Source organism: Lissotriton helveticus, chromosome 5_1 (assembly GCF_964261635.1).
Source record: "Lissotriton helveticus chromosome 5_1, aLisHel1.1, whole genome shotgun sequence".
NCBI lineage: Eukaryota > Metazoa > Chordata > Amphibia > Caudata > Salamandridae > Lissotriton > Lissotriton helveticus.
In genome coordinates this window covers 1,158,092,037-1,158,119,161 of record NC_136065.1, presented here as the reverse complement: position 1 = coordinate 1,158,119,161, position 27,125 = coordinate 1,158,092,037, and the positions used below count along the sequence as shown (strand labels likewise).

Genomic DNA, 27,125 nt, shown 5'->3' with positions numbered 1-27,125 from the left:
GATGATAAAGTGCTGACTTTTTGTGCACAATCTCTCTATCATCCAAGAAGCTAGCCATATCCTTGGATGTGAACTGGACACCATTATCCAAAAGTAGATTCGAAGGAAAACCCTCCCTTTCGAATATGTCCTCAAGAAACTGTATAACATCCTTGGTTTCTATTGAATTAGTAATCCTTATCTCAGGCCACCTGGAATAAACATCAAGAAGAACTGTAATAAACTTATCTTCATTTGTGTGTTTGATGGGCCCCAAGATGTCGATAACTACTTCCTCCCAGACATTTTTAGGAAGCGTTCTCAAAGACATAGGTTGCACATGTGGTTTTAAAATCTTGTCACTTCTGTTACATTCATTACAATCGCTAACAACCCTATCCACAAAAGTGTCCATTCCAGGCCACCAGTAGGCTTGTCTAAGAATCTCCTTTGTTTTTGTTTCCAGGGTGGCTCTCGTTGCGACCTTAAAGAGGTTGGTGGAATGAGTCTTGTGCCTCTCATCAAAATTCCATTCTGACATGCCAGTTCATCCTTAAAGCGAAAGAAACCACTAAGAGCTTCGTCTACCTTTGCATTCTTAACCCAACTTCCGGCAATGCCCTTACAAACAGATCGAAGAAACACATCATTTGAGAGTTCATGTTCCCACACTTCCTTCTCGATTACACTCTCATTGACAAGACAGACAGCAAAGTCTTCAAAATCATCACTATCATCCTCAAAATCATCACTTTAATCCTCAAACTTACAGTCCTTGGTATTTTTGGTGTTTACCAAACGTGAACAACAATAAGCTAAATTGTTCTTTGCACCAGGGACATAAACAACAATAAAGTTGAACTCTTGAAGAGCTACAACCCATTTTCTTATTCTGGAGGAGATGTTGTCAAGACACTTTTTTGTGAAAATTTCCTTCAATGGTTTATGGTCTGTCTTTATAGTGAAATAAGTTCCCCAAAGAAATTTGCGCAATTTCCTTATTGCCCAGAATATACCCAGGGCCTCCTTCTCAACCACAGAATAGTTGTGTTCAGCTCCCCTTAAACCTCTGGATAAGAACAAAATAGTTTTCTCTATGCCTCCATGGTTTTGTGACATAACTGCACCCAAACCGCAGAACTGGCATCTGTCATAATGACAATTTCGTGACTAGGCTCAAAACTACTCAAACAAGATGTTTTCGATAACAATTGTTTGATCAAAACAAATTCTTTTTCACATTCATTATTCCACTTGAAAGTTGCTCCTTTCTTTAGAAGCAGCCTCATATTTTGTGTCTTGTGTGCAAAGTTAGGGATGAATTTAGCGTAATATTCGGTCATACCTAAGAACTTTACCACCTGTTCTTTATCACTGGGACTGGCCAAGTGCCGTATTGTGTCTACAAGCTTTTTCTTGGGCTCTATTCCTGAACCAGAGATTAAGTGACCAAGATAATCTATTTCAGTGAGATTGAATTTAAATTTTTTGGCTTTAAGAGTGAGACGATTAGTCTCCAGAATCTTTAAAGCCTGTCTCACTCTGTCATCATGTTCTTTCTTATCGCAACCATAAACAAGCATGTCATCTTGGTACATTTTTATACCTTTGACTTTACTAAAAAATGTATTCCATCATTCTCCGAAAGACAGCAGCAGCAGATATTAGCCCAAAAGGCATCCTAAGGAACTTGAAAGTCCCAAAGGGCGTAATAAATGCTGTTATATCTTGTGAATCTGAGTGCAATTTAACCTAATGGTACGCTGAAGCCAGACCTAACGACGAAAAAAATGTGGCTCCTTCTAAGAGGGACAGCATCTCAGAGATGTTAGGTAGAGGGTAATGGTCAACAACAACACACCTATTAAGCTCTCTCAAGTCTATGCAAAGTCTTAACTCTCCATTGCTTTTAAGTGCCATGACCACTGGAGATAACCATTCTGACGCTTCAACTTCAGTGATAATACCAGTATTGAGTCGTTTTTCTAATTCAACCTTCATATTTTCTTTTACTTTGATAGGAACACCTCTAACTTTACTGATGACAGGCACAGCATTTTTCTTCAAGATAATTTTGTGTGAGTAACCTTTTAGGCATCCTAAACGTTCATTAAAAACTAGCGGGAATTTCTTTTCAAATGAAATACCAGTATTACACAAATTAACTTGACCCAACGGAAGTTGTGGAACATTACTGGGATACGTTTTCAATAAAACCGATGGTGTTTCACGAGGATCCAGGATAGTTCAAAGATCTCTTTGGTGAAGCCAACTAACTAAAGAATCACCCCTTCCAGAAATATACATTTTCCCAGAGGTACTACGATCTTTGAACCTAATGACACCATTGAAATAGCCAGAGAGTTTAATAGGTTCTCATCCATAACCTTTGGCTTTGATGTCTGGTTCGTTTAAAATTACAAAACCCTTTAAGTGTTGATCGAAAATTTCTTGGGGAATAGGAGTAATTTTTTCCCTGGAGTCAAATAACATTCGTACAGGAGTCTCATTAATGTGAACGGTCTCAAAAGGACCACTTTTCTCACCATCAGAAGTTCTGAGTATAATCTCTTCCACATCACAATCTTCAGTGTAAACAATATCATGTACTTTTTTTGCTTATACTAGGAGCGACAACATTTAGTTATATGACCCTTTTTTTTTTACATTTAATGCATGTTGCTTTCCATCCAATGCACCCTTTAAAATTGGCTACATGACCATGTTCCCCACATCTATAGCATGTAACTTGAAATGTTTCTATGTAAGGGACATTTTTGTTGGAATTACTCTTATTGGATAATGATTTGTTTGAGTCATGTTTGTTTTGGTGAGTGTTCATAAAATAGTTAGGTTTGTTCTTTGAATCATAAACTCTATCTACTTTATCTTCTTTGTGTCCCTCACCATTTCCTTTCTTAAGTTCTGCGACACATGCCTTGGTGTGTTCGCATGATTTAGCAATGGTAATTACTTCAGACAAAGAAGGGTTATCTTTATCCCAACAAGACTCCTTTGCTTTTTCTATTATATACAACCCAGCATAAATTGATCTCTAAGTCTCTCCCCATAATTAGCTCCAAAATTACACGTGGAACCTAATTTCCTCAGTGTGGTAACATATTCTTCCACCATTTCTCCAGGCCTTTGCATACGATTCCCAAAGTCATGTCTTTCTAATACAGTGGAGACTTTAGGTAGAAAATGTAAATCTAACTTTTTTAAACAAACTTCATAGTCATTTAAATTATCTGCTTCTGATGTGGGTAAATCTGGTAGATGTTGAAAAATCTCTTGTCCCTCAGGTCCTAGACAATGAAGGAGAAGAGACATTTTCCTTACTGCGCTAAGTGACACACCACAAACGCGAGAATAGTGAGCATATACGTTTTTCCATTGTTTCCCGGGAATGTTAGGTTCACCCGGACTCATGAGAAAGAAAGGAGGAGGAGGAACGTTTTGCATTTTGTTAATAGTGAAGCCTGTAAAAAAATTATTATTGAGTAGACGAGCTTGCCACAGTGAAAATAGTCAGAATCAAAGTAAGAGAATGTTGTCAACAACCTGTAAAAGAAATTAGATTAAAACACACAAAATATCACCAGAATAATATAGATGAGCCTGTCCCCGTGAATACAGGCAGGCAAAATGAAACATAAGTGTCTTTACAGAATAGAGTGTTCCTGTCACTGATCAAAATGGAATGATTCCCACGCTGAATGGAATCAATATTGTTGATGCTGAAGTGAGTAGAATTTCTCCTTTATAAACTTAGAATTCTAGGCTTATTGTCCCAACAATGAGGAGTTCCAATGTAGAAATTCTTTGAAGAATGTTGACACAATAGAAAGAAAATCCAAAGGTTCCAGATTTCAAAAAGACTAGTTAGCAGTCTATCCCACCCTCGTCGCCATTATAAAGATCCTCCAAAAGGTAAAAGTAGAATATAGGTTCTTTATTCAAGTAATAGGTTACACCTCAGCCTGCTTGTACCACCTTCAGAGCAGACAACACAGTAACTGTTCCACTGAATCAAACATATACATTCCAATCTCATGCTTGGCAATCAGAGTTCCAGAACTCTGAAGTATGACAGGCAGAAATACACCTACAATGGCTGACAAATATAAATAAAGCGAAAACACACATACAATAGGTACAGAATATCACAGGATTATATACACAGGACAAGGCTACGTGGGCCACTGTCAGCACTTAGTAGAAATAGCACTTAGAACATAGAATACTTGTAGCATGAAATAACAATTGTAGGACACAACCAGTAACCACTGGTAAAAGGTAGGTACACACTACGCAATCCTAATCACCTTAGGCATAGATCACGCAGGAAAACATAAACTCACTAGGCGAATACTAGGCAAAACAACCTCCTAAGCATGAAAACACAGTTAGAGGTATCACAGGCATAAAGGCATTGCACATTACGCATAAATCACATTAGCAAGAACCATGTAATTACCAACATAACCACAATAGGCAATTATCATCATAAACACAGTAGGCAATCACCTTGCGCCAAAATCACATAGGATACTGACCCCAGGCCAACTGGCCTTCCACAGGGGCTCAAACGCCCTTTGTCCAACAGTGTCAGGGCAGGCTGCGCAGGCAGCCACAAGAAGAGTGGTAAGAGTTTAGGGCCTAAACTTGGCAGCTGCCCACTACTTGCTGGGCAGCTGTAGAGTCCCAAAGAACATGTCCCCTAAAAATAAGGAGAACCTAAACGGTGCAGCTGCCCACTACTTGCTGGGCAGCTGGGAATCACTCAACAGGGGCAGGGTCTCTCACTGGCCCTCAGAACAGATTGCGTCCAACGTTGGAGCCACACGGGGCCCTGAAGACAAATAAGGGCCATGGAGCATTCTGGCTCCCGAAATCAACTGTGCCCCAGGAGCACCCTGGCTCCTTAAATAACCAACTATGGCCCCCGGACGTTGGAGTCCCACTCGGGGGACTCGGCAAACAATGGCCCCCCGCTGGTGGAGCCTCTCAGGCTCTAACTAAAATGTTGCTGGCAATGTTGAAGCCACGGGCTCTTGACACACCACAATGTGGCACTTGTTGTGGGAGCGGCCCTCTGCCATTCGGGGCCGCTTGGGAAGTACACTTCGACGGTGCCTCGCTCAGGCACCAACCCTTCCCCCACACGGAGCCCATACTCACCGGCTGCTATGGCAGGGGCTCCTCATCGTCCGGTCCGCAGGAGAGCTTCCGCTCCTCGGGGCTCTCCCTCCACACTCCCCAGCTGCACTCCGGGGCTCTCCCTCGCTCTCGTGAGCCCTGGGGGAAGAGACGCCGGCTTCCTCTGGTCGCTTCGGATGGAGACGGGGTGGGCTCCCGTCCTCCGACTGCACTTCCAACCATGGCCACACAGGAGCGTGGGGTGGGCTCCCGTCCGTTTCCTGTTTCGCGCAACTGCTTCAGGGTCGTCGCAGGCAGCGCGCGGCCCGTGGAAGTGGCTGACGGCGGCAATCCGGGGTAGGCTCCCGGCTCAAAAACCAAATCCCTGGCGGGGTGGGCACCCGCTAGGGCAGGTGCGCAGCACAGAGTTCCTGGCGGGGTGGGAACCCGCTAGGGCTACACTAATAAAAAGAAATACGGCAATAAGCGGGGTGGGCACCCGTGCCGATAATCCGAGGACAGGGGGGGAATCCCCATGCCGGGGAATCCCTAAAAAGGGATCGCCGCTCTAGCGGCGCACCATGCTATTTCTAGGGAGGGAAGACCAGCGCTTCCCAGGCGCCCAATTGTAAAAGTCCAGGGAAAATAATGAAGGCAGGGGGGGGCAAAGGCTGGGCCCAGGGGCCAGCTCACAGGGCCCTCCAGCAGGGAGGCAGTCCCCAGTGGCATTTCTCCTGGTTCCCAGCAGCAGCAGGCCCCCTCTCAGGTCAGGAACAAGTGAGAACAATTTTACACGGGTTCAAAGCCCCTTTTTATACACATTTTTCCTTTGTCTTAGGCTGCAGGGCAGGGGGAGAACCAGTTACTACGGGTTCTTGAGCACTTTGTTGTGCTCAGACCCTCTCTCAATTCACAGGACAGGCTAGGGACATCAGTCGCACCACAGGGGGCGGAGCCAGCATTGTGTAGGGAAGGCCCAGCCCTATTCAGGTCCCAGGTGTACTCCTCCCTCCCATCAAAGGGAAAAACTTTCCTAGGCAGCAAAATTCAAACAATATTAAATTAATTTATTTAGCATATTGTGGGGGATAACCCAAGGTCAGTGCAAATAACAACCTGCTATTTAAAACATATAAAGTATTCTTTTTATTGATAGTTTTTTTTAAAAGGTTTCTTTTTCAAACATCAAAAGAGCAAAATTCAAACATAAATATATACAACATTGCCTATACATCAAGGAGGATGTAATTACCAAGGTAATGGATGGTAGGCACTAAATGAAAAACAACACAGTGAAAACAAATAATACAATCACAACAATAATACAGAACAATCGATATAAGCGCAAAATTTCTGTTAAAACCGTTGAGAAATAGGAGCTGTTGATATACTGTGGCCGATGGTTTGAAACCATCGGCCACAGTATATCACAGTATGTCCACATTGAGCCTCTCCACTTCCGTGGTACGACAACGTACCACTGAAGTAAATGTTAAAAAAGAAAAAACAGCCATTCGGAAGACTGGGGAGAATTTTAAAAGTCTGAAAGTGATCCTAAATTATTTATATTGGATGGTAGTGTAACATAAGAGGACTGAATTGCACAGTATTAACACACGTCCAAATCCTCACCGCCGATCATCAGTGTAAGAAAAGGAGCTGTTGGTTGACTGGGGTGTGAAAGAATCAATTTTCAAACCACAAGCACACACTACTATAATATACAAAGATATAGTGATCACATATGTATTCACGACATCAGTGGTTTTATGTGTTCTCTTTTATTTACGGCATACTGGCCTCTTCTTTGTTCTTAGCCAACCAACCAACATGTGCTTCTTCGTATTGGGGCGTACCCCACGACTTAATCAGGGCTGTCCAAGCAAAAGTATGTCTCCTGGATTTCTCCTGAACTTCGGGTTCTACATCTGTCCCAGAAAAGATGGTTTGATAAAATATGTATGAGTTTCCAAAAATGTCAGATTACAAAATTCCCGCAATTCTGCACCAATCCAAAAGGATAGCCCCAAAAGGGAGGTGGTCTTCAAATATAATGATTCTCCCTGAATTAAAATGGTGTGTATTCTATCATGCTCGAGCATTCAGGGAAAATCATGATATTTGAGGAAAGTCTACCATACACCTAGGGAGAAAGTATTGTTATCCAGTATTAGGGTATCTTTCATAGATTCACATGCCTGAATCATTCTCCGTCGCTGAGGCGGGAATCCCACGGTAAATTGCAAAAGTAGTGCCATAAGTAAATAATAGTAGTAGGCTAAAAGAAAAAAGCCTAAGGCCTAAATCTTAGTAGCCTATCAACATCATTATAGTAAGAAGAACGAAAAGTAAGCTCCAACCAATAAGCTACCAGCAATCTTTAGAACACTCTCAACAGAGGCAGTTCTCCTCAGATTTTCACAGCACGTAATGTGTAAGGGAGTCTCTCTGAGCTCTGCTCAGTTTCTTCAGCTATTACTTCTTTTTGGACCATCCAAGATTATACTTCATTTCTCTTACCCTGGCACTAATAAGGCAGTAATCTGGCAGAGTGGCAGAAAACAAGGTAATAGACTATGAAATATGTCTAACCTTTTCCTCAAAAACTCTCACGTTCTTAGAGATCAGGCTATTATTGGGAATACAGAGACTTAAATCTGTCACTTATGCTGAGGAAAACGAGGATTCCTTTATCTCATAGGAGAGGTCAAAGGGAGAGGTCGCGCCAGGAGTCTGTAGAGGGCGCTCAAAAAAGCCATAAAAAAGACTTACCTTGAGTCTTGATAAGGCACTTCTCACAGAGAGAGGCAATTGGAAAAAACTTCCTCATAGGCCGAGTCTACAACTCCTTTTTCATCCACGACACTACATCAGGGAAATCCTCATAACCTGACAATAAGGAGTCTATAACAAAACTCCATGCTTACTATTACTACCTCATCAATATTGACCTCATCTCCGACGGCCTCGTCTATGATGGCCTCCTATGCCAGTCATCGTCGACGGCCTCATCTACGACGGTCGTTGACGATGGCCTCATCTACGACGATTGTCGACGACGGCCTCATCTACGACAGTCGTCGACGATGGCCTCATCTACGATGTCCGTTTACAACAGCATAGTCTATGATGGTCTCACCCATGAATGGCCTCATCTCCTATGGCCTCATTACAGTAGCATTGCGTAGGACAGCCTCATCTCGACGGTAACCTCATCCGCAATGGTCATCTACGACGGTTGTCTATGACAACCTTATCAATGAGGCCTCATCTACGTAAGGCCTCATCTACGAATGGCCTCATCCAAGAATGGCCTCATCCACGGATGGCCATCATAGGATTGCCTCATCTATGATTGCCTCATCTACGGGTGGCCTCACCTGCGATTGCCTCATCTATGATGGTATTGTCTATGACTGTTATCTACGACAGCCTCATCATCTACGTATGGCCTCATCTACGAATGGCCTCATCTACGAATGGCCTCATCAACGAATGGCCCCATCTACGAACTACCCCGTCTACGAATGGCCCCATCTACGAATGGCCCCATCTATGAATGGCCCCATCTACGAATGGCCTCATCCACGAATGGCCTCATCCACACATAAGTGTGGCAGGGTATGCTCAGACGTGAGTCCCTTGCTCACTTTGCCACTGGATTCAAGCAAGCCGGGCTGAAGACGGCTGGAATGCCAGAAACCGGTCCTCGGAAGCTTGTTTCCGGTCCAGGGAAAACATGGTTTGGTAGTTCGGGCTGGGCTGTTCCCATGAGGCACAGGGTCAGACTGATTTGCATATAGCCATGTCTGAACTGGGGTGGCAGAGTGGGCTAAAGAACGGTGATGGATTGAACCCAGATCTTTTGACTGGGTGTGAGTGTTTGATTGATTCAGATGCTCCGTCCATCACCACCCCCTTTTGTACCGCTTTTGGCCGCCATAAGTGTGGCAGGGTATGCTCAGACGTGAGTCCCTTGCTCACTTTGCCACTGTATTCAAGCAAGCCGGGCTGAAGACGGCTGGAATGCCAGAAACCGGTCCTCGGAAGCTTGTTTCCGGTCCAGGGAAGACATGGCTTGGCAGTTCGGGCTGGGCTGTTCCCATGAGGCACAGGGTCAGACTGATTTGCATATAGCCATGTCTGAACTGGGGTGGCAGAGTGGGCTAAAGAACGGTGATGGATTAAACCCAGATCTTTTGACTGGGTGTGAGTGTTTGATTGATACAGATGCTCCGTCCATCACCACCCCCCCTTTTGTACCGCTCATCCACGGATGGCCATCATAGGATTGACTCACCTACGGATGGCCTCACCTATGATTGCCTCATCTATGATGGTTGTTCATGACGGTCATCTCTGACGACTGCCTCGTGTGCGATAACCTCGCCTACATAACCACATCTACGACGGCCTAATCTATGATGAGATCGTCTACGATGGCCTCACCTATGACTGCATCCTGTACATAATTTATTGCAGCAGGCAGCAGCTAGATTGCAACTGCCAGTTACAGTGGAACAGACAGAATGTTTCCTTCATGATTTCAGAGTCCAGGAAGATCACTAGAGTGGTACCTATAATAGACTACATCTGAAGGGTTTAAGATCATGAAGACGCCTGCATCTATTCCAGCAGTGTTTCCACGCATAGAAAAGAAATACCGTGCACCTGCTAACAGCCCATCCTGTCTTATTGGCCACCCTCGGTCAGATTCAGTAATTTCACAGGCCGCCCAACAGCGATCTAAAAATCCTGCAGCGCCTATCACCACACCGCTTGACAAGGAAGGACGTCGTCTGGACCTTATAGGCAAAAAGTTCTCTATCATGGCAGCGGCCCCTATTAGAGCTGCAAATTCTCTAGCCATAATCGGCCATTATGACCGTCAAATGTGGTCAGACATGGCGAGTCTCATTGACCTCATTCCTGTGCCGAAGGCAGGAAGCAAGAAAGATTCTGTTGGAAGGAGAACGTTCCGCATCGGAAACTATAGTTTGCGCCTTGGACATCGTGAACACCAACTTCCGTCAGCTAGCAGGGGCTGCAGTGCTTGGACGCCAGGGATGGCTTAAGGCCACTACTTTAAAATACAGGCGTGGATCTTTCAGAGGAGCGAGAGGAAGTGGTTATTCATCAAGAGGAGGATACCAAAACCAACAGAATAGGCAGTATCAAGCCCAGTATAGACAGCCTTACAGCAAGACATCATACTGTCAATAGTTTACGACTAGTTTCTCCCGTCAGGGTGGTCGAAAGATCACAGAATCATGGCCGAGACACTAACAGGAAGTAGTGATCTCCAAAGGGCGCCAACCATTTTACCCTCCTTACCAGTGGGCACGAAGATTTCAGCTTTTGTTCAAAAGTGGCAGGAAATTACATCAGACTAATGGGTTCTAGACCTAGCAACAAAGGGCCACACCCTGGAATTCATCAAACAGCCACCTACTACTCTGCCAAGGGGTCCCCCTCCCCCTCGTCTTCACGAGATTTTGAGTGGTTTAAACAAAGGAAATGTTATGGCTTTTCTGGATATGGAAGACACGTATTTCCGCATACCTATCCACCCCAAACATCGCAAATATTTTCGCTTTCAAGTGGCTGGCGCTCATTATCAGTTCAAAGTGCTCCCGATTGGGCTGAAATCAGAACCAAGAATCTTCACGAAGTGCTTGGCACCAGTGGCAGCAGCACTGAGATCTTGAGGAATACAATTATTCCCTTATCTAGACAATTGGCTGCTCAAAGGTCCTTCAGAACACAAAACCAAGGTTGCCACAGCAGAATGTATCCATCTCTTCTCTTCTCTGGGGCTGACTCTCAACGAGAGCAAATCACAGTTACGTCATCTCCAAGCCATGTCTTTTCTCGAAGCAAGGTTAGTCACGGTCCAGTGCAAAGCATTCTTGTCACACGGCCGCCAGCTGCGTCTTCAAAAATTGGCAAGGTTAATTTCAAAGAGGTCAGTTTCAGTCCGAATGTTTGCTTCGCTCCTGAAGATGTGCTCTTCAGCTATACATCTCATAGCCTTGTCACGGCTCAAAATGAGACCTCTTCAGGAACAGCTGCAACTTCAATGGCAACAAGCCATGGGTTCGTTCGACAATACCATCAAGGTCACACAGCGCATGATACATTCTCTACTTTGGTGGTCGCAGAGAATCTAACCCAGGGTCTCACGTTCCTACAGACCATTCCAGATTTTGTTTTAACGAACGATGCCTCCATGGAAGGATGGGGAAGTCATCTGCAGGCTATACAGATTCAAGGAAGATGGTCTCAAATAAAAAAACAACAGCAGATCAACAGGCTGGAGGTCCACGCCATTTTTCTGTCTTTCCAAGCATTCCTCCCGAGGATTGCGGGTTCCTCTGTGCTAGTCCAGACCAACAATAAGATCAGCATGTATTATATCAACAAACAAGGAGGAACCAAATCAGCTACGCTTTCGCAGGAGGCTCAGGAATTGTGGGAATGGGTCACATTCCACAAGATAGCCCTGAGAGCCAAACATGCCAGGGGTCTCCACAACACCCTGGCGGACACGCTGAGCAAGTCTCAGTTGGACTGTGACGAGTGGAAGCTGGAACAGCAACATGCGAACACAGTGTTCCAAGTTTGGGGCAAACCAGCACTGGATCTATTCGCAACAAGAGAGAACAAGAAATGCCAATATTATGCCAGCAGGTTCCCTCAATAAGGATCGAGAGGGAATGCCCTGTCCATGCGATGGTCAGCGATTTGTGCGTACGCTTTTCCCCCAATACCTTTGATTCTGAAGGTGCTGTACAAGATGAAGCTGGAAGGTTGCTGTCTAATTCTTATTGCACCCCATTGGCCAAGACAATATTGGTTCCAGGGACTTCTACTATTGTCTCAAGACAAGCCCATTTGCCTACTGCCGACGCCTACGATGTTGTCAAGGGACTGAGGCCGAGTGGTTCATCTGGACCCACAGTAACTGCACTTGCACGCATGGCTCCTGATTTCTTAGAGTTCAAGGACCTCAACATTTCACAGGACTGTCGTGAAATTTTGGCCAAATCTCGTGCCCAAAGCACGATCAAGACTTATCTCCTCAAATGGAAGCGATTTTGCTGTTGGTGTGAGGAGAATAATATTCACCCAATTCAAGCTCCTGCAGAACAAGTTCTCCCTTATCTGCTTTCTCTAGCCAAGTCTGGGCTTACTTATTCATCGGTCAAAGTACATCTTGCTGCTCTTTCCCGATTCTGGAAATGCTCAACATTCCCTTCTCCCTGCTCGTCTTCACTTGTCAAACAATTTATGAAAGGACTTTTCCGAGCCTTCCCTCCAGTGCGAGCACCCCCTCCAGAGTGGGAACTCAACACCGTGCTAGCGCAGTTAATGAAGCGTCCATTTGAGCCGATCCATAAAGCTGATCTCAAATTCCTCACTTCGAAGGTTGCCCATTTACTGGCTCTTACCTCGGCAAGAAGGGTTAGTGAAATCTAAGCTTTCACTATAAAGGAACCCTTTTTACATTTTACTCGGGACTAGGTAACCCTTTGAACAAATACCAGGTTAATTTGTAAGGTACCAACACAATTTCACTTAAACAAACCGGTAAGATTAAAAATATTCTTTCCGGATCCATCCACTCCAGCTGAACGAGCATTACACTCTCTGGATTTTAAGCGCTGTTTAAAATTCTACTTACAGAAAACTAAAGACATCAGACATCACAACCAACTGTTTGTGGCCTATGGTCAAGCAACACTTGGAAATGCAGTAACAAAGGCATCAATCACCAGATGGCTGGCATCTGCGATTCATTTCTGCAATGACGAGGCTAACAAACCTTTGCAGAGGAAAGCCAAAGCTCACTCCAGGAGGACTATATCAACTTCTACAGCATTGTTTGCTGGAGTGACTCTGGAAAATATCTGTCGTGCTGCGACATGGAAAAATGTCCACACGTTCACGAGCCATTACTGTCTTCAATCTTCCCATAAAGAAGATGCAGCGGTTGGACAGACTGTCCTACGCCATCTCTTTCATTAAGGTCAGATTCAGGTACCTTTTTCTCCTTTATATGCTATTCTATTATTTTCAATATTCATGCAATATACATATTTATATGTCTGCAAAATTGTAGAATATTCATATATATTCATATCTTAATGTTTATGTATTCATGTCTCATATAGATAATGTCTTTTAACATAGCTTTTGATTTCTTAAAGGCTTGGTTTAAAAAAAAAAAAGGAGAATGTTCTCAACCATTGTGGATGCATCTTGGGAGTTTATAAACACTTGTCTCCCACCATCCGCAAACGACAGTATATTTGGTATACTACTTGCTACTCTGATTCAGGCATGTGAATCTATGAAAGATACCCTAATACTGGATAACAAACCAAGTTACTTACCTGTAACTACAGTTATCCAGTATTGGTATCTTTCATAGATTCACATGCACCCATCCTCCTCCCCGGCGAGTAAATTCTCTATGATTTGGGATACTCACTTCCCACTTGTGCTAAGAAAATCTGAGGAGAACTGCCTCTGTTGAGAGTGTTCTAAAGGGTGCTGGTAGCTGATTGGTTGGAGCTAATTTTCAGTTCTTTTGACTATAACGATGTAATAGTCTACTAAGATTTAGGCCTTAGGCTTTTTTCTTTTAGCCTACTACTATTATTTACTTATGGCACTACTTTTGTAATTTACCGTGGGACTCCCGCCTCGGTGACGGGGAATGATTCAAGCTTGTGAATCTATGAAGGATACCAATACTGGATAACTGTAGTTACAGGTAAGTAACTTGTTTCCTTCCCCAAAGAAGCCAACAATGTTTTCAGCAGTTCAAACTTTCTGCTTCTGCAAAGGAATAGGCTACTCTATAGGGTACATTTAAAGACATTGTTTTTTGTTTTGTTTATAATGGGTATGTAAATCTTCTCAAAGTACAACTACCTGTCTTAACTATACTTATAAAGTTATTTACAGGAAGATGGAATAACATAAAGGGATGGGAAACCATTTGTGCACTGGTTAATGGGGGCAATTAGCATAGGAAAAACCTGCCAGAAAGTGTTCGGAGTAACAGAGAAGGAGTGCTAATTGTAGTAAACGCCTAACTGGGCACAAATATAACACAGGAACATGTAGGCCAAAAAAGAACTGTTAATCTTTCTTGGAACTGTGATGTAACTCATGTTAACAGACATGACAGAGATAAAAGAAAATGCAAAAAAAATTGCATACACAGTGCATGCTTTTATGGTGGACTCCTTTCCGCTACCTTAATGAAACGTCTTTCTTTCCAGGAATTACTGGGCTGGTGAGTTTTGACGACTTGGGAGAGAGATACATGGATTATTCTGTATACGACCTGCAGCCTGAGCGGACTGGAAACACGTCGAGGTTTTTTCCTGTCCTGCAGTATGACAGCTACAGAAAGATCCTCAGGTAGTGCACGGGGGTCGGGGGAAGTATGTGTGTTTAGGTGGTGGGGGGCGTTTAGGGGACTCTAAACAGCAAAGTAAGATGTGGCTGGCAGCAGACCAGAGAGCACGTTCTTTCGCAGAAAGCGGGAGCTTTACCGCTACACCAATTAGCAGCTGCACCTTCTGGCCGGAAGCAAAGTAGAAGAGTTGCTATGCGCGCTACTTTATCTTCACACTATCAACAAGTACTGAAAACGAATGGCCGTACTTTCGGCTCTTGTACATTGAAAATATTTTTTATATTACAGCACAGGAAGCAGCAGTGCGCGCGCCCTCATTATACAGTGTAATTGCAATAGCAGCTTTCCTGTTTAGTGTGTGTTGCAGTTAGTATGCGTGTGCATGTGTGTGTGTGTTGTCTTTTATGATGCGACTGTACAATGTGGTGGTTAGTGGCGCAACTAAAGCCAAATTTCGGAGGGGGCTACTAAACATGTCGGGGGGCTGATTCCTCCAGCAATATGCAGCGTGGAGATGCAGGGGCTCTAAGAAGGGGTGAAAACACAACAAAGCCTCATTGACAAGTAGATGGTCTTTTAAGGACCTGTGAAGTACTTGGGTGCGGCTGTGCGTTTGTCCGGGAAGCTGTCTCAGCTGGGCTAACACACACGGCGGGGGGTTATGGAGGGGGCTGAAGCCCTTTGAGCGTAATGGGCGTGGCGCGCCTGTTGATGGTTATGGTGTGTATTAGTGATCTGGGGGCATATGTATGATAATCTGATTTTGCGATTCTCAAATAGCGATTTTTTGAGAATCGCTATTTGAGAATTGCAAAATGGGATGTATTGAAAAATTCACAATTTTTTTGCGAATTCTTAGTATTCCTTAATTGCGATTAGCAAATTGCGAAATCGCAATTAAGGACTACCGTCCCATTCACTCCTATGGGCCAGGAGGCCCATAGGAATGAATGGGAAGTCATTCTCAATTTGCGGTTCGCAATTTGAGAATCGCAAATTGAGAATAATTTCAAGGGTGCAATGGTGTCATAAGGACACCCTGATGCACCCCTGAAATGAGCATGTGTGCGCATATGGCGCACATACATGCCCTAAGGGCCTGTATGTGCGCCACATGGCACCTTGAAAAATGCCAAAAAGTGCATTTTTGAAAGAAATCGCAAATTACCAACAACTTGAAGTTGGTGGTAATTTGCTATTTCTTAAGGAGAAATCGCACAACTTGGGTGCTTGTTACATAGCATTTAAGGAATAGCAATTTGCGATTCCTTAAATGCTTACACAAAATTAAGAAATCGCTAAATTAGCGATTCCTTAATATTGCGATGCGATGTTGCTCATTCATCTCGTTTTGCGAATTTTTAGTCGCAAACGCTGTTTTTTGTGATTTGCAGCGTTTGCGACTAAAAATTTGTTTCATACATATGCCCCCTGGTGTTGGTATGATGGCGATACATGCGAGAATGAATATGTGTGTGAGAGACAATATAAATATTTGATTTGATTTATAATTTATACAGTGCATGAATGCCCGAAGGCATCTTGGCGCTAGGGACAGTAGGACCAAATCGTTATAATGCCCATTACGCGTCAAGTCTATTTGTGAAGAGCCAGGTCTTCAAAGCTCTTCTGATTGACATAAGCAATGTGCTACTCTTGATAGGGCTTGGGAGGAGGTTTCAGATATTGATTGTACCCACTAGGAAACTTCTTCCTCCCCAACGGACCTGCTTAAACTTAGGTGTTGTAGCAGCTTGGAGTGAGAAGATCTTACACTCCTACCTGGTATATACCATTTCAGATGCGTCTTCAAAAACTGCGGGCCAATGCCTTTTAATCTTTAACCCCCTGGCTGCGGCCGGAATTCTGCGCCTGTGCGGCACATTCCGATCGCGGGCGTGGTCATGACGGCTCCCAGCCGTCATCAGCACACGCCCACCGTAACTCATGACGGCCTGGTGCCGTCATCAGCACCGAACGGGTTAATGGCCAGGCATTGCGATTTAAAAATGATCCTTTTGGCCACTAGAAGCCAATGTAACCCTTCCAATCTATGGGCAACCGGCTCATGTCTGGGAATATCAAGTAGCAATCTTGCTGCTACATTCTGTAGTCTCTGCAGTTTCAGCAACAGTTGTGCTTGCAACCCAACAAAAAGAGCATTGCCATAGTCTAGTCTGACAAAGCAAGTGCTGTGACTAATGTCTTCAGTGCTTCGCGAGGGATGTAAGGACGAATTTTCCTAATCATTCTTAAAATAAGCCAAAAGGTAGAAGTTAGTTTATTAATCTGAGCACTGATTGTAAGCTTGTCATCAAAGCCAAACCCCAAGTTCTTAACCTTAGACACTGGGATAGGACAGTTGCCCAGACTATCAGGCCACCATCTCAACGACCAAAAGGAAGGATTGGGGCCTAACAGCATAACTTCTGTCTTTTCCCTGTTTAGTTTAAGACAGTTGGCCTGCATCCATTCATTTACCTGCATCATGCAGTGATTGAAACAGTCAGCTGTTGCTTCCAGGTCATTTGAGACCGACACCACCACCTGTGTGTAGTCAGCGTAAGAGATAGCGGAGAACCCACATTGTCTAAAAATAAAAGCCAATGGCGCCACATATAAATTAAAAAGGGTGGGGCTAAGTGAAGACCCTGAGGTACCCCACACAGCAGTTTGAATAGTTTGGAGGCAGCATCTCGCAATTCCACCGAAAAGGTTCAGTCTGCTAGATATGACGACAGAAGCTTCAGTGAGGAATCCTTAATCCCCATCTCTGCCAATCTACTGGCTAAAATCTCATGATTAACGGTGTCGAAGGCCGCCGAAAGATCTAACAAGATCAAGGCGGCCTTCCCCCTGCATCAAGGTTTATCCTGAGTTCCTCAGGTGCCATGACTAACGCCGTCTCAGTCGCATGGCCCTCCATGAAGCCATATTGGGTGTGGTCCAGCAGATTTTCTTTAATAATAAATTCAGTAAGCTGGATATTAAGCAACTTCTCTAGCACCTTAGATGGGAAGGGAATCCTTGAGATCGGCCGATAGCTGCTGGGCTCCTTTGGGTCTAAATTAGGCTTCTTCAATAATGTCAGTACTGAGGTAATGTGTGTAATGGTCTTATGACAGGAGAGTGTGTGAGTCTGCCGTTGTGTGAGTATGTGATGTGTCAGTGCACCACTTACAGGAAGCTAACGAGCTGGCTTGCTCGGAAGGTTACAGGTAATTAGACATGCAAACTTGAATTTTCTTGAAAGGGTAAGTGAAAAATCCAGGATGGGGAGGGGGGAGCGTGATCGCAAGCGCCCTCTTGCCGACGCCCATGTATGCAGAGGTGCCACAATCACACATACTCAAGTGGTACCCGGCTATAGTGCTGGTGGCACCAGGTGCAGCAGTCTTCTAGAGGGCCCCCCCACCCGACCTCCTCTACGGATTCCCTCACTACCACCCTCCAACAGTGTCCCGCATCTCTCCATAGCCCCTCTCTCACATATATTTAATCTTTTTTGTATCATTACTCATACCAGTGTAGGGTGTCAAAGCACTTCACATCACACATTAACCAGATAAAATGAGTCATATTTGTGTAAATCAGCTATATGAAATGTTACACAAGACAATGAGGGTTACAAGGTGTAGGAATCACATGGCAGCCCTGCTAATAGGCAGTGTATTTTAAGAGTGGCCTGGAGTAGCACAAACTCTTTATTTAAAACGTACCACTGTCGACGGGGTTAGCTCTACTAATAAGAATGTATTTCTACCCAAATGAACCCTTTTTAGCAACATTAGGATAGTGAAACAGGGAGAAACAATGAAAAGTTTATATCCTATATCTTGGAGCTTACACACAGCTCTTTGATCGCAGTTTGCAGGTCACTGTGCTATATTAGGATCGTAATTTATGAACTACTAATAACAAAAAGATCTCTGTGACAAAAGCAGTAACCTACTAAGCTATCCACATAAAATACACTTCTGTGATCTGCGTTGTTAATGTTCTTTGCAGCAGGCACATCAACCATCTGCGCTACTTAGGATGAGTCAGAACTGCCACAGACTAGACAAAACTCAATCTCTCTCTAGCAGGAACATTAGTCACCAGAGTTATCTCGATATGTTTATTGTTGCCTGAAAACTGCCTGACACATAAGGGGCTCTGCGTCTGGTGCTTTTAACCCATAAGTTATTTCTTAACTACGCTCTCTCCCCCGAGGTAAGTACCATGTGCGACTGCAGCAGTTGCACAACTCTAGAGCCAGCACTGGTGGTGCCCCATTGTGAGGGGGATCCCCAGTAGACCACATGATATTCTCGGGGACTGACTAGGCAGGCTCTTTCTTTAATGTAGCCAGCTTTGCTCAGTTATACTCAGGGAATGCTGGGTCGCCTAAGGTCATAGTGGACTGGATGTTCTTTAGAGGGAAGAAAACTTGCAGCATGACCTCGAAGTGGCCAAAAGTATCGGAAATAGACAAGTGAAAATTAATATCCTACAGAGAGTTTACTACACTCGGAAGCAAATGTTTACATTTAGCAGTCGAGACAATGACCTACGTGTCGTGCCAGGGATGCCAGCTAGTGGTGGACTTTATTCAAATCATGTAGCTATGCGCCAAATTACATTTGTTTTGGGGGTAGGTTGGTAAGTGCATAGCATTAATAACAGAGTTTTCACTAAAGAAAAAGACAAAGACTATGTTTCTGAGCATGTGGAAAGAAGAGGCACCCTGGACACATCCTAAATTGTTTTGGTACCTGGCCTGATAGTGGCATGCCACAACAATACCAGGCTGTGGGGTTGTACTGAGTCACTGATGAGTATGGTTCAAATATGGACAAGTGCTTGGTTGCTGATATATTTATTTATGAAGACAGGAGATGTCTTAAGAAAATTGAGAAAAATTGAGGTCTACTGGATGAGAAACTGTTATATGTCTTAGAAGAGAGATATTCCCCCTCTTATGGCTCTCGTTTTCCCCCTATTTCTCAATTTTTATTTATGTACCACTTGATAAGTGTTAGGTTTACTGTGTACAGTATATTGTTTCGAAATATGGAGTGTTTGTGACTGATATAAGGTCGGTTGTTATGTCTTAAAGGAGTTATTTTGTGTCTGTGATCATTGGTTTTGTGCCTTCGATACACATGTATGCTCTGATCATTGTTTTTTTAGTGCACCTTGAAAAAGTAAGAAAAACCAGTAAAATGGTTTTAAAAAATAGTAACTGCATCATTCCCATTCTCCAATGTAAGTATTAACGTATACACTGAGAGTTCAATGTATATCCTGACACATTCACATTCAGATCTCTATTCTCATTTCCTTACCTATCTTAATTTGACTATGGATTTATTTTATCTACGATTCCCTCAAGTCTCTGTATGCACATGAATAAATATAACATTGGAGAATTTCTGGAAAATATGAATTTTGATAATTTTATTTTGAGTATTCATTAATCAGTCTTATGGCCTGATTACAAGTTTGGCTGATGGGATACTCCGTGTCAAACGTGACGGATATCCCGTCTGCTGAATTACAAGTTCCATAGGATATAATGGAATTTTAATTTGTCGGAGAGGATATCCCTCACATTAGTGACGGGGTAACCCTTCTCGCCACACTCGTAAACTCGTCGTGCAATAAAAAAAATTGGTATGAAGATTACAATTTTTTTACAATATCCCAAATTCTTCCACTATTGAAATCCAGATATGTTCATGCCCACTTAATATTCTTAATGTTTGTTGCACTTAGGGTGAATCATTTATTAAGAAAACCACGGTGTTGAAATTGATGTGCAATGCCCAGTAGAATTGACGTTGATATTTAGGTATGCCTACCTGCAGCAGTGCTGATCAAACAGAACTCCTCTGCCAAATGAACAATATTTGATGGGTTCAGCTATATCCTGTTGAGCAGTCCATTTCTCGAAAAATTGACATATTTCAGTATTTCCCCCAAAGTATTGATAGAGCGCGCGGGTCACCCGACCAATAATTTCGCCACTTCTGGCTTCGGGCCCATATATTTCAAATCACCATATACATTGATGAGATGACCTCACGCTCTGCTATCAGGTATTTGTGAGTTCCCTTCGTTATTCTTCAGCGTACCCGACTTACCATCCACCGACACGGGTACCTATGACCACCATGGATCAGGGAGCTAGCTGTAAAAGGAAAGGCAGCAAAATACAAACCCAACAAATAATATTCAATACCTTTTGTAAATGACCACGGACAACTGGAAGTTTTAAAGTCTTTATCTAATTTAGTAAAATTCAGAAATCATCAAATTCACAGTAAATAAGCAATCGACAATCAGAAGAACAGAAAGTACATAGCTGAATAGCAAATAAGTCAGTGTAACCATTTATAGACTAATGGAATCAGGACACACTTAAATGAAGGATCAGGAATTAGAACGTTTAAGATGAATCACTAAAGATGGGCTAGGCTTTGATTAGGACTAGTATTCTAGAATTTATTTCAAGGGAATAAGACAGGAGTTCGGAACATTTATATAACTATAGGGGAGTCTATGAAGAGAGACACGCTATGCTTTAAGGCAAAAGTTCTTTAGACAGTTTAAGTAAGGAGGTTCTAGACCATATCAGGAAATGACAAACTGCAATGCAAAATATAATTTCTAACAGATAGGATAACATAGGAACACGTTATGGAACAAATGCAAATGACTTTATGATTTAATGGTTGCAGAAAAAGCATGGAAAATTAACATATGCAAAGGTATGTCTTTATTAAAGCAAAAGACAGAAACATAGAAAGGTGCAGTTTCAGGAGATTCAGAGTGATATTTACCTAGACTGGTGTGAAAACCAAACCCTGGCCACGGGTCAGTTAAGGACAGGAAACCCTCAAGGAAGGATACCCCTCAAAGGACAGCAGGTGCAGAATGGACACCCAGGACAGGACAGGAAACCCTCAGATTAGGAATCAGGACAGGACCTCTCGGACAGGACCCTCAGGACAGGACCAGCACCCGCAGTTCGGAAGCAACGCCTGCGCTCCACCCTCTCTGCAGCTATCGATCAAGACCCCGATTGGGTCAGCGAACTCCCAGCAAAGTGCTCCGTCAGCACTTTAAGGTTTAGTAAAACCTTAGTCTATGGTCAATTTCGGACAGAGTGCTCCGCAGTACTCTGTATCTTCAGTCACCTATTGAGTGCGTTGGGTCAGTGACAGGTCAGCTAAACCAGACAAGTCGGACGACTTCCCTAGGTGAACCCAGGGTAGTTATACTGTTTGGGGACGGTGTACCACCCCCAATGTTGCAAAGTGTCAGAATCCCTCAATTTGGATTGGTCCTAAGGTAGGCTTTGGGTAACACACCAATCAGAATAGACTATTTGGAGGCCTAATTTACATCTCTGGGTACCGCCTAGCAAGATTGGGGTTCCCATGAGAAACTGCACGGCAAATAGTAGCGCAACACACAATGTATCATATAAGGAGCAACTTTCTCCGTTCTCGTAGGGTAGAGGTGGCTTTCCCATGAGCATCTTGACGGTGGCTGCCAGCTGGCTGAGTTCCACTGTCCATTGTTGCCACCTTTCAGTGCACCTCGAGTCTGCGCAGAAGAGACCCTCAATATGGCTCCCAACCGGTTCGGACCCCCATTTCCCGCAGTACATGAAAAGTAAGCGAGAACAAATTAATACATAGAAATAAATGTATGTAAACACATCATTGGTCTTGTATTTCAAACTTATCATTATAAAAATATACTATGCAGTTTAAATGTTAGCAACATATACACGTTCACAAGAGCATTACCACGTTATTCACGAAAGCTGTGTATTACGCATGCGCACCCTTTCCCTCCAAAACTTATAACTACGTCAGGTCACGTGAGTGTGACTGACGCATGCGCAGAAGCACTTTTCAAGCGGCGGCCAGGTTTTAGAGACATTGTTTAGTTGTATTAGAAATACACGTACGCAAGCTTCCTCTACCTTGTTCGAATATGAAAATAAAAGATTAGTAAGACGAACAATTTATTAATTTATTACACACGGGCGAGGTTCTTGACTCGAGCAAGTCGCGATGCGATGCTTGCTCTATCAATCCCCTCTTTGATGATATTTACTATCATCACAAAAATAATGGAACCAGATGCCAACTTCTCACACCTTATACATTTCTATTTCTTCCAACAAGCGATTTAACTTCTCTTTTTCATTTTTGGTAGGGTGAGAATTTTTCACCTTTTTGTATATCTGATTATTCATTTCCTCTAATTCAAGCTCATCCACACTTCGTTTCACTCCTCTTGCATTCACTTGATGCTTTCCGGTGTGTTTACGACACTTGCAACAGACAAATATGAAAAATAGGATAAGACCTATAATTCCAATTGGCATCAGTACCTTAAACAATAAGCTTTTACCTAAGCTAGCAAACCAATGACCTGCATTTGAGAGACCATCTACCAGTCTCTTCCAGGCACTGTCAACCTCGAGTGGTTTGAGTTCCCTTTCCAAATTAGTAATGTTTTTCACATATCTTTTTAGCTGCACACTTTTGTCCGGAATATAAGTGCAACAATGTTGCGCCTTCAACATCCGGCAGACTCCGCCCTCTTTTGCTAATAAGGTGTCAAGAGCAAGTCTGTTCTGCAAAACCATTGATCTGATCGCAACCATTTCGGTATTGACCAGCAGAAATCCATGAGCTGTGTCAGTAGACAACACATCCACTATAGTGGACAATTTGCAAATTCTGTGAGTGTTCAGAACCACTCCCACTCCAGGTATCAGTGCACTGAAAATACTACCCATTATTTCACCTACGCTTTCTCTTTTACTACGCACTAAGCCATTAGTATTTTCACTGCTTCCAGCAACTTTGTTCACATGGTATATTTTCGGGAAGACAATGCCAAAGTAGCAGCTTCCATACCAGTGATCCGGCAATTTGAAATAAGCCTTGTCCCCACATATATAATAAATTCCAGGAAACACAGGCTCTGACCCATTTTTGAAACCCCAACCTCCAATTACCTTGTAATTATGTTCACATTCACTGGAACCAATGAAAATGTTATTATAATAGCTAGTCTTCTCGCGGTGAAGACATAGCTTTCCTTTCTTTTCAAAATCCAGCAACAGAGCAGGACCCGCCCCACCATTTGAGGTGCCTTCCATGTTCTCAGCCCATTTTGGCCTTTTCTGTGTTTCGTCATCTGCCTTTCTTTTTATTTTTATTCTCCTCTTCTCTGCCATGTTCAGGAACATCTTTTCCTGCTCACGCAAAGAACAGGTCAAGTTATCTCTGTGTGCGTCCCCTATGTCTATATTACCTATAGTCAGAAAGTATTCGCCCATATAGCGAGTAACGTCACTTTTAGTATGTACAGGATTCAAGTTCCCACGTATAGGAAGTTCAGAAAAGATCACGTCATTGTTAGAGTAATAGTACTGTAACGGTCCTCTTTTGTAAAATAAGCTTGCTAAAATGCTACAGGAAATTCCATATGTTAGGGGCAGGTGATGGTATGTCACACCTTCAGCTACAGAGGTAGGTAGCTTCATGCTGACATAGCAATCTTCAATTTCCATAGTCTCTACATAGTGTATTAACAAGTTTGCGAAAACATTTAAATGCGTTTTATTCTTTACTCCATGATAATGTAGTCCTCCCTCATGTGATGCTTCTAGGTCTTGTTTTGTTTGTCTGAGTGCTCTCTCATGTTTTGCTACACTTTGTGTTGTTAGTTCTTCAGTCTCAGTATTTACAATCTCAGTAGGGTCAATATCAGTATTTTTGCTCACCGCAAAAGGAATGAAAACTGTTAGTCCTATCCAAATTAATATCACTATAACTATACTACATACACATACCTTGCAGCATGTTTTGCAACGACTGCAACTAGGTCTACCATTCACGGTTGAATCAGACATTTTGGCTCAGAAGAAGTTTCTCGACCCCTCTTTGTGTCTTTACACCAGTAGCTTACTTTGTGCAAATTCACGGTGGCTCGTCTTCTTCTTCGGCAGAGTACTCAGCGACTGGTTCTCCGTCGCTCTCGTCAGTTATATCAAGGTCCTCAAATTCCTCCAAAACGAGCGTCCATTCAGGAGACTTGTACTTTTTGTTTTGTCTTTTTATTCGATCACTCCTTCTTTTGGAAGTGTCTTCTGGTTGTTCTGCTATGCAAGCACTTCTTCTTTCTTCTGCACGTTTTTCTTCTACTGTTTTTATTCTCAGTCTCAATTTCTTTATGTATCCAGGCTCAATGTGCTTTCTTTTCTTAAGTCTTTTAGTTGGCACTGAGAACTCGTTCTCTTCTCTTGCCCTTTTATTTTCATTAGTTTGTGGCAATTCTGCTTCTTCTATTTCCCTTCCTGTCTCACTAGTTCCAGGACTTGCATCTATTTCTTCTGCCTGGTTACTAATCTGGCCTTGTTCAGGAGAATTTTGTTTTTGCTTTTCGAATGTCTCTGTTTCTGTTTCCTGAACACTTTCTCCTAATCCTATCTGATCCTGTTCGAGCACTTCGTTCTCTTGAGTTTCTTCCGCTCGAATCTCTTTACTAGGTCTGATCTGTCCCTTTTCGATATCAGGAGTTAGTGGAGGAGTATCGATCACTTGTTCTGTCCCTGTCTGACCTTCTCCTTCCTCAGTTTTGATGTGAATCTCAATACCCTGAGGTTCTTCGCCTGTGCCTTGCTTTTCCTCTCTATTCCACTCTCTACCTTTCAAAATTCGTTCGCTTGTTCTGATGGGGTCTTCGGTAAGGTCAATCAATGGTATCCACTCATCTGGCCATATGCTTGTCAGCTCGTCATCAGCTACTTCTGGAGTCTGGACCAACCTTCGGGAACCCTTCAGCAGGCTGGACTCTTGGTAGCTCGTCATCAACTACTCCTGGACCAACGTCTGCGGACCCCTCAGCTTGACTGGTACTGGGCTGTACGTCGTCAGTTACTTCTGGTCTTGCTTCTGCAGGCCCCTCTGCTGGACCGTCTTCTTCTCCCGGCTCTTTGTCGGGTTGTACCTTCTGAGTGTGGCTGGCGTGGATCCAATGGGGAACACCGGCACACTTTACTGCTGTGGTCGTTACCAGGATCACTTGTCGCTTCTCTCCCCACCTCGGTTCCAGGCAGCTCGACCGAGTATGCTTCTTTATTTTGACCCAGTCTCCGGGAACCAGTTTGTGGAGAGGAGTCGTTGGATTGGCGACGGCGTCTACTCCGATCTGGCGAGAGATATAACGCACTTGGTCACCTAATCTCTTGCAGTATTCAAGCACCAAATCATCAGTAATACTCAACAATTTGCTTCCTGGTACCCATGCTTGTCTCATCACTCTTCCCATCAAGATTTCATGAGGGCTCAGGCCTGTCTTTCGGTCTGGAATACTTCGGAGTCCCATCAGAACCAGAGGCAGGGCCTTCACCCAGGTCATGCCAGATGCATCACACAATTTCGCTAGTCTTGTTTTGATAGTCCCGTTTATTTGTTCCACTACTCCAGATGCCTCTGGTCGATATGCACAGTGGAGTTTTTGCGAGATCCCAAATGCCTTACAGAGTTGGTCGATTACCTCATTCTGAAAATGTCGGCCTTTATCTGATTCAATAGTGACTGGAACCCCGAATCTAGGTATCAGTTCTTTCAATAAACACTTGGCTACTGTCAGTGCGTCACTTTGGGGAGTAGGGTAAGCTTCCACCCACTTTGAAAATAGGCAGACAATGACAAGGACATAACGCTTCCCTTCACAACGTGGCATGGTGATGAAATCAACTTGTACTCTCACAAAGGGACCCGCTGACCTCCCAATTTTCCCTAGTTCCACTATTGTTCTCTTGCCTGGGTTCATCTTTTGACATGACAGGCACCTCTGGCAGAGGGACTCTGCTACCTTCCTGAACTTTTTACTATACCAAGTCTGTTGGAATACCAGAATCATGGCGTCCCTACCAATGTGTGATCCCTCATGTATCAATCTCGCCATCGTGCCAAGCAAGTGTCTGGGTAACACAGGCATACCATTTGGGCCCAAGATGACACCATCCTCACGTCTTGGTCTACACCCGTCTTCCTTCCACTTCTCTCTCTCCTGCCAGGGTGCCGCCTGCTGCCATTCTCTCACTTCATCCCATGTAGGCACTTCTTCAAACACTCGAAGTTGGCAGCTGGTTCCAGGCCCCCCCCGTTTTGGGTTTATGATATATCGATCCCTGGCGCATAATTTTGCCACTCGATCCGCGAAATCATTTCCCAATGTTACAGGGTCAAAGTCCTTCTTATGGGCAACACACTTGACCACTGCCAGTTCCTTTGGTAACTGGATTGCCTCTAAAAGGTCTTGAACAACTTTTCCATTTCGAATAGGGGTACCTGATGAGGTCAGGAACTCCCTCTGTAGCCATAATTGGCCAAAGTCATGCACAACCCCAAAACAGTACTGACTGTCAGTATACACTGTTAGGCGTACGTTTTTCCCCAATTTGCAAGCTTTTATCATAGCGATCAATTCGGCTACTTGTGCAGACTTTACTTCAAATAAATAACCTGCTTCTACAATTTTCGTTAAG

The 27,125-nt window shown here is 43.6% G+C and overlaps 1 protein-coding gene across 1 annotated transcript in view; it reads left to right on the top strand.

Moving 5' to 3' along the window:
- Window positions 1-27,125, top strand: part of LOC144752600 (guanylate cyclase 2G-like) — a 518,353-nt gene that overhangs the window by 177,416 nt on the left and 313,812 nt on the right. Inside the window, exon 6 of the mRNA XM_078640483.1 lies at window positions 14,415-14,556. Within this exon, the coding sequence (XP_078496609.1) occupies window positions 14,415-14,556 (142 nt within the window). The remainder of the gene's footprint in view (window positions 1-14,414; window positions 14,557-27,125) is intronic.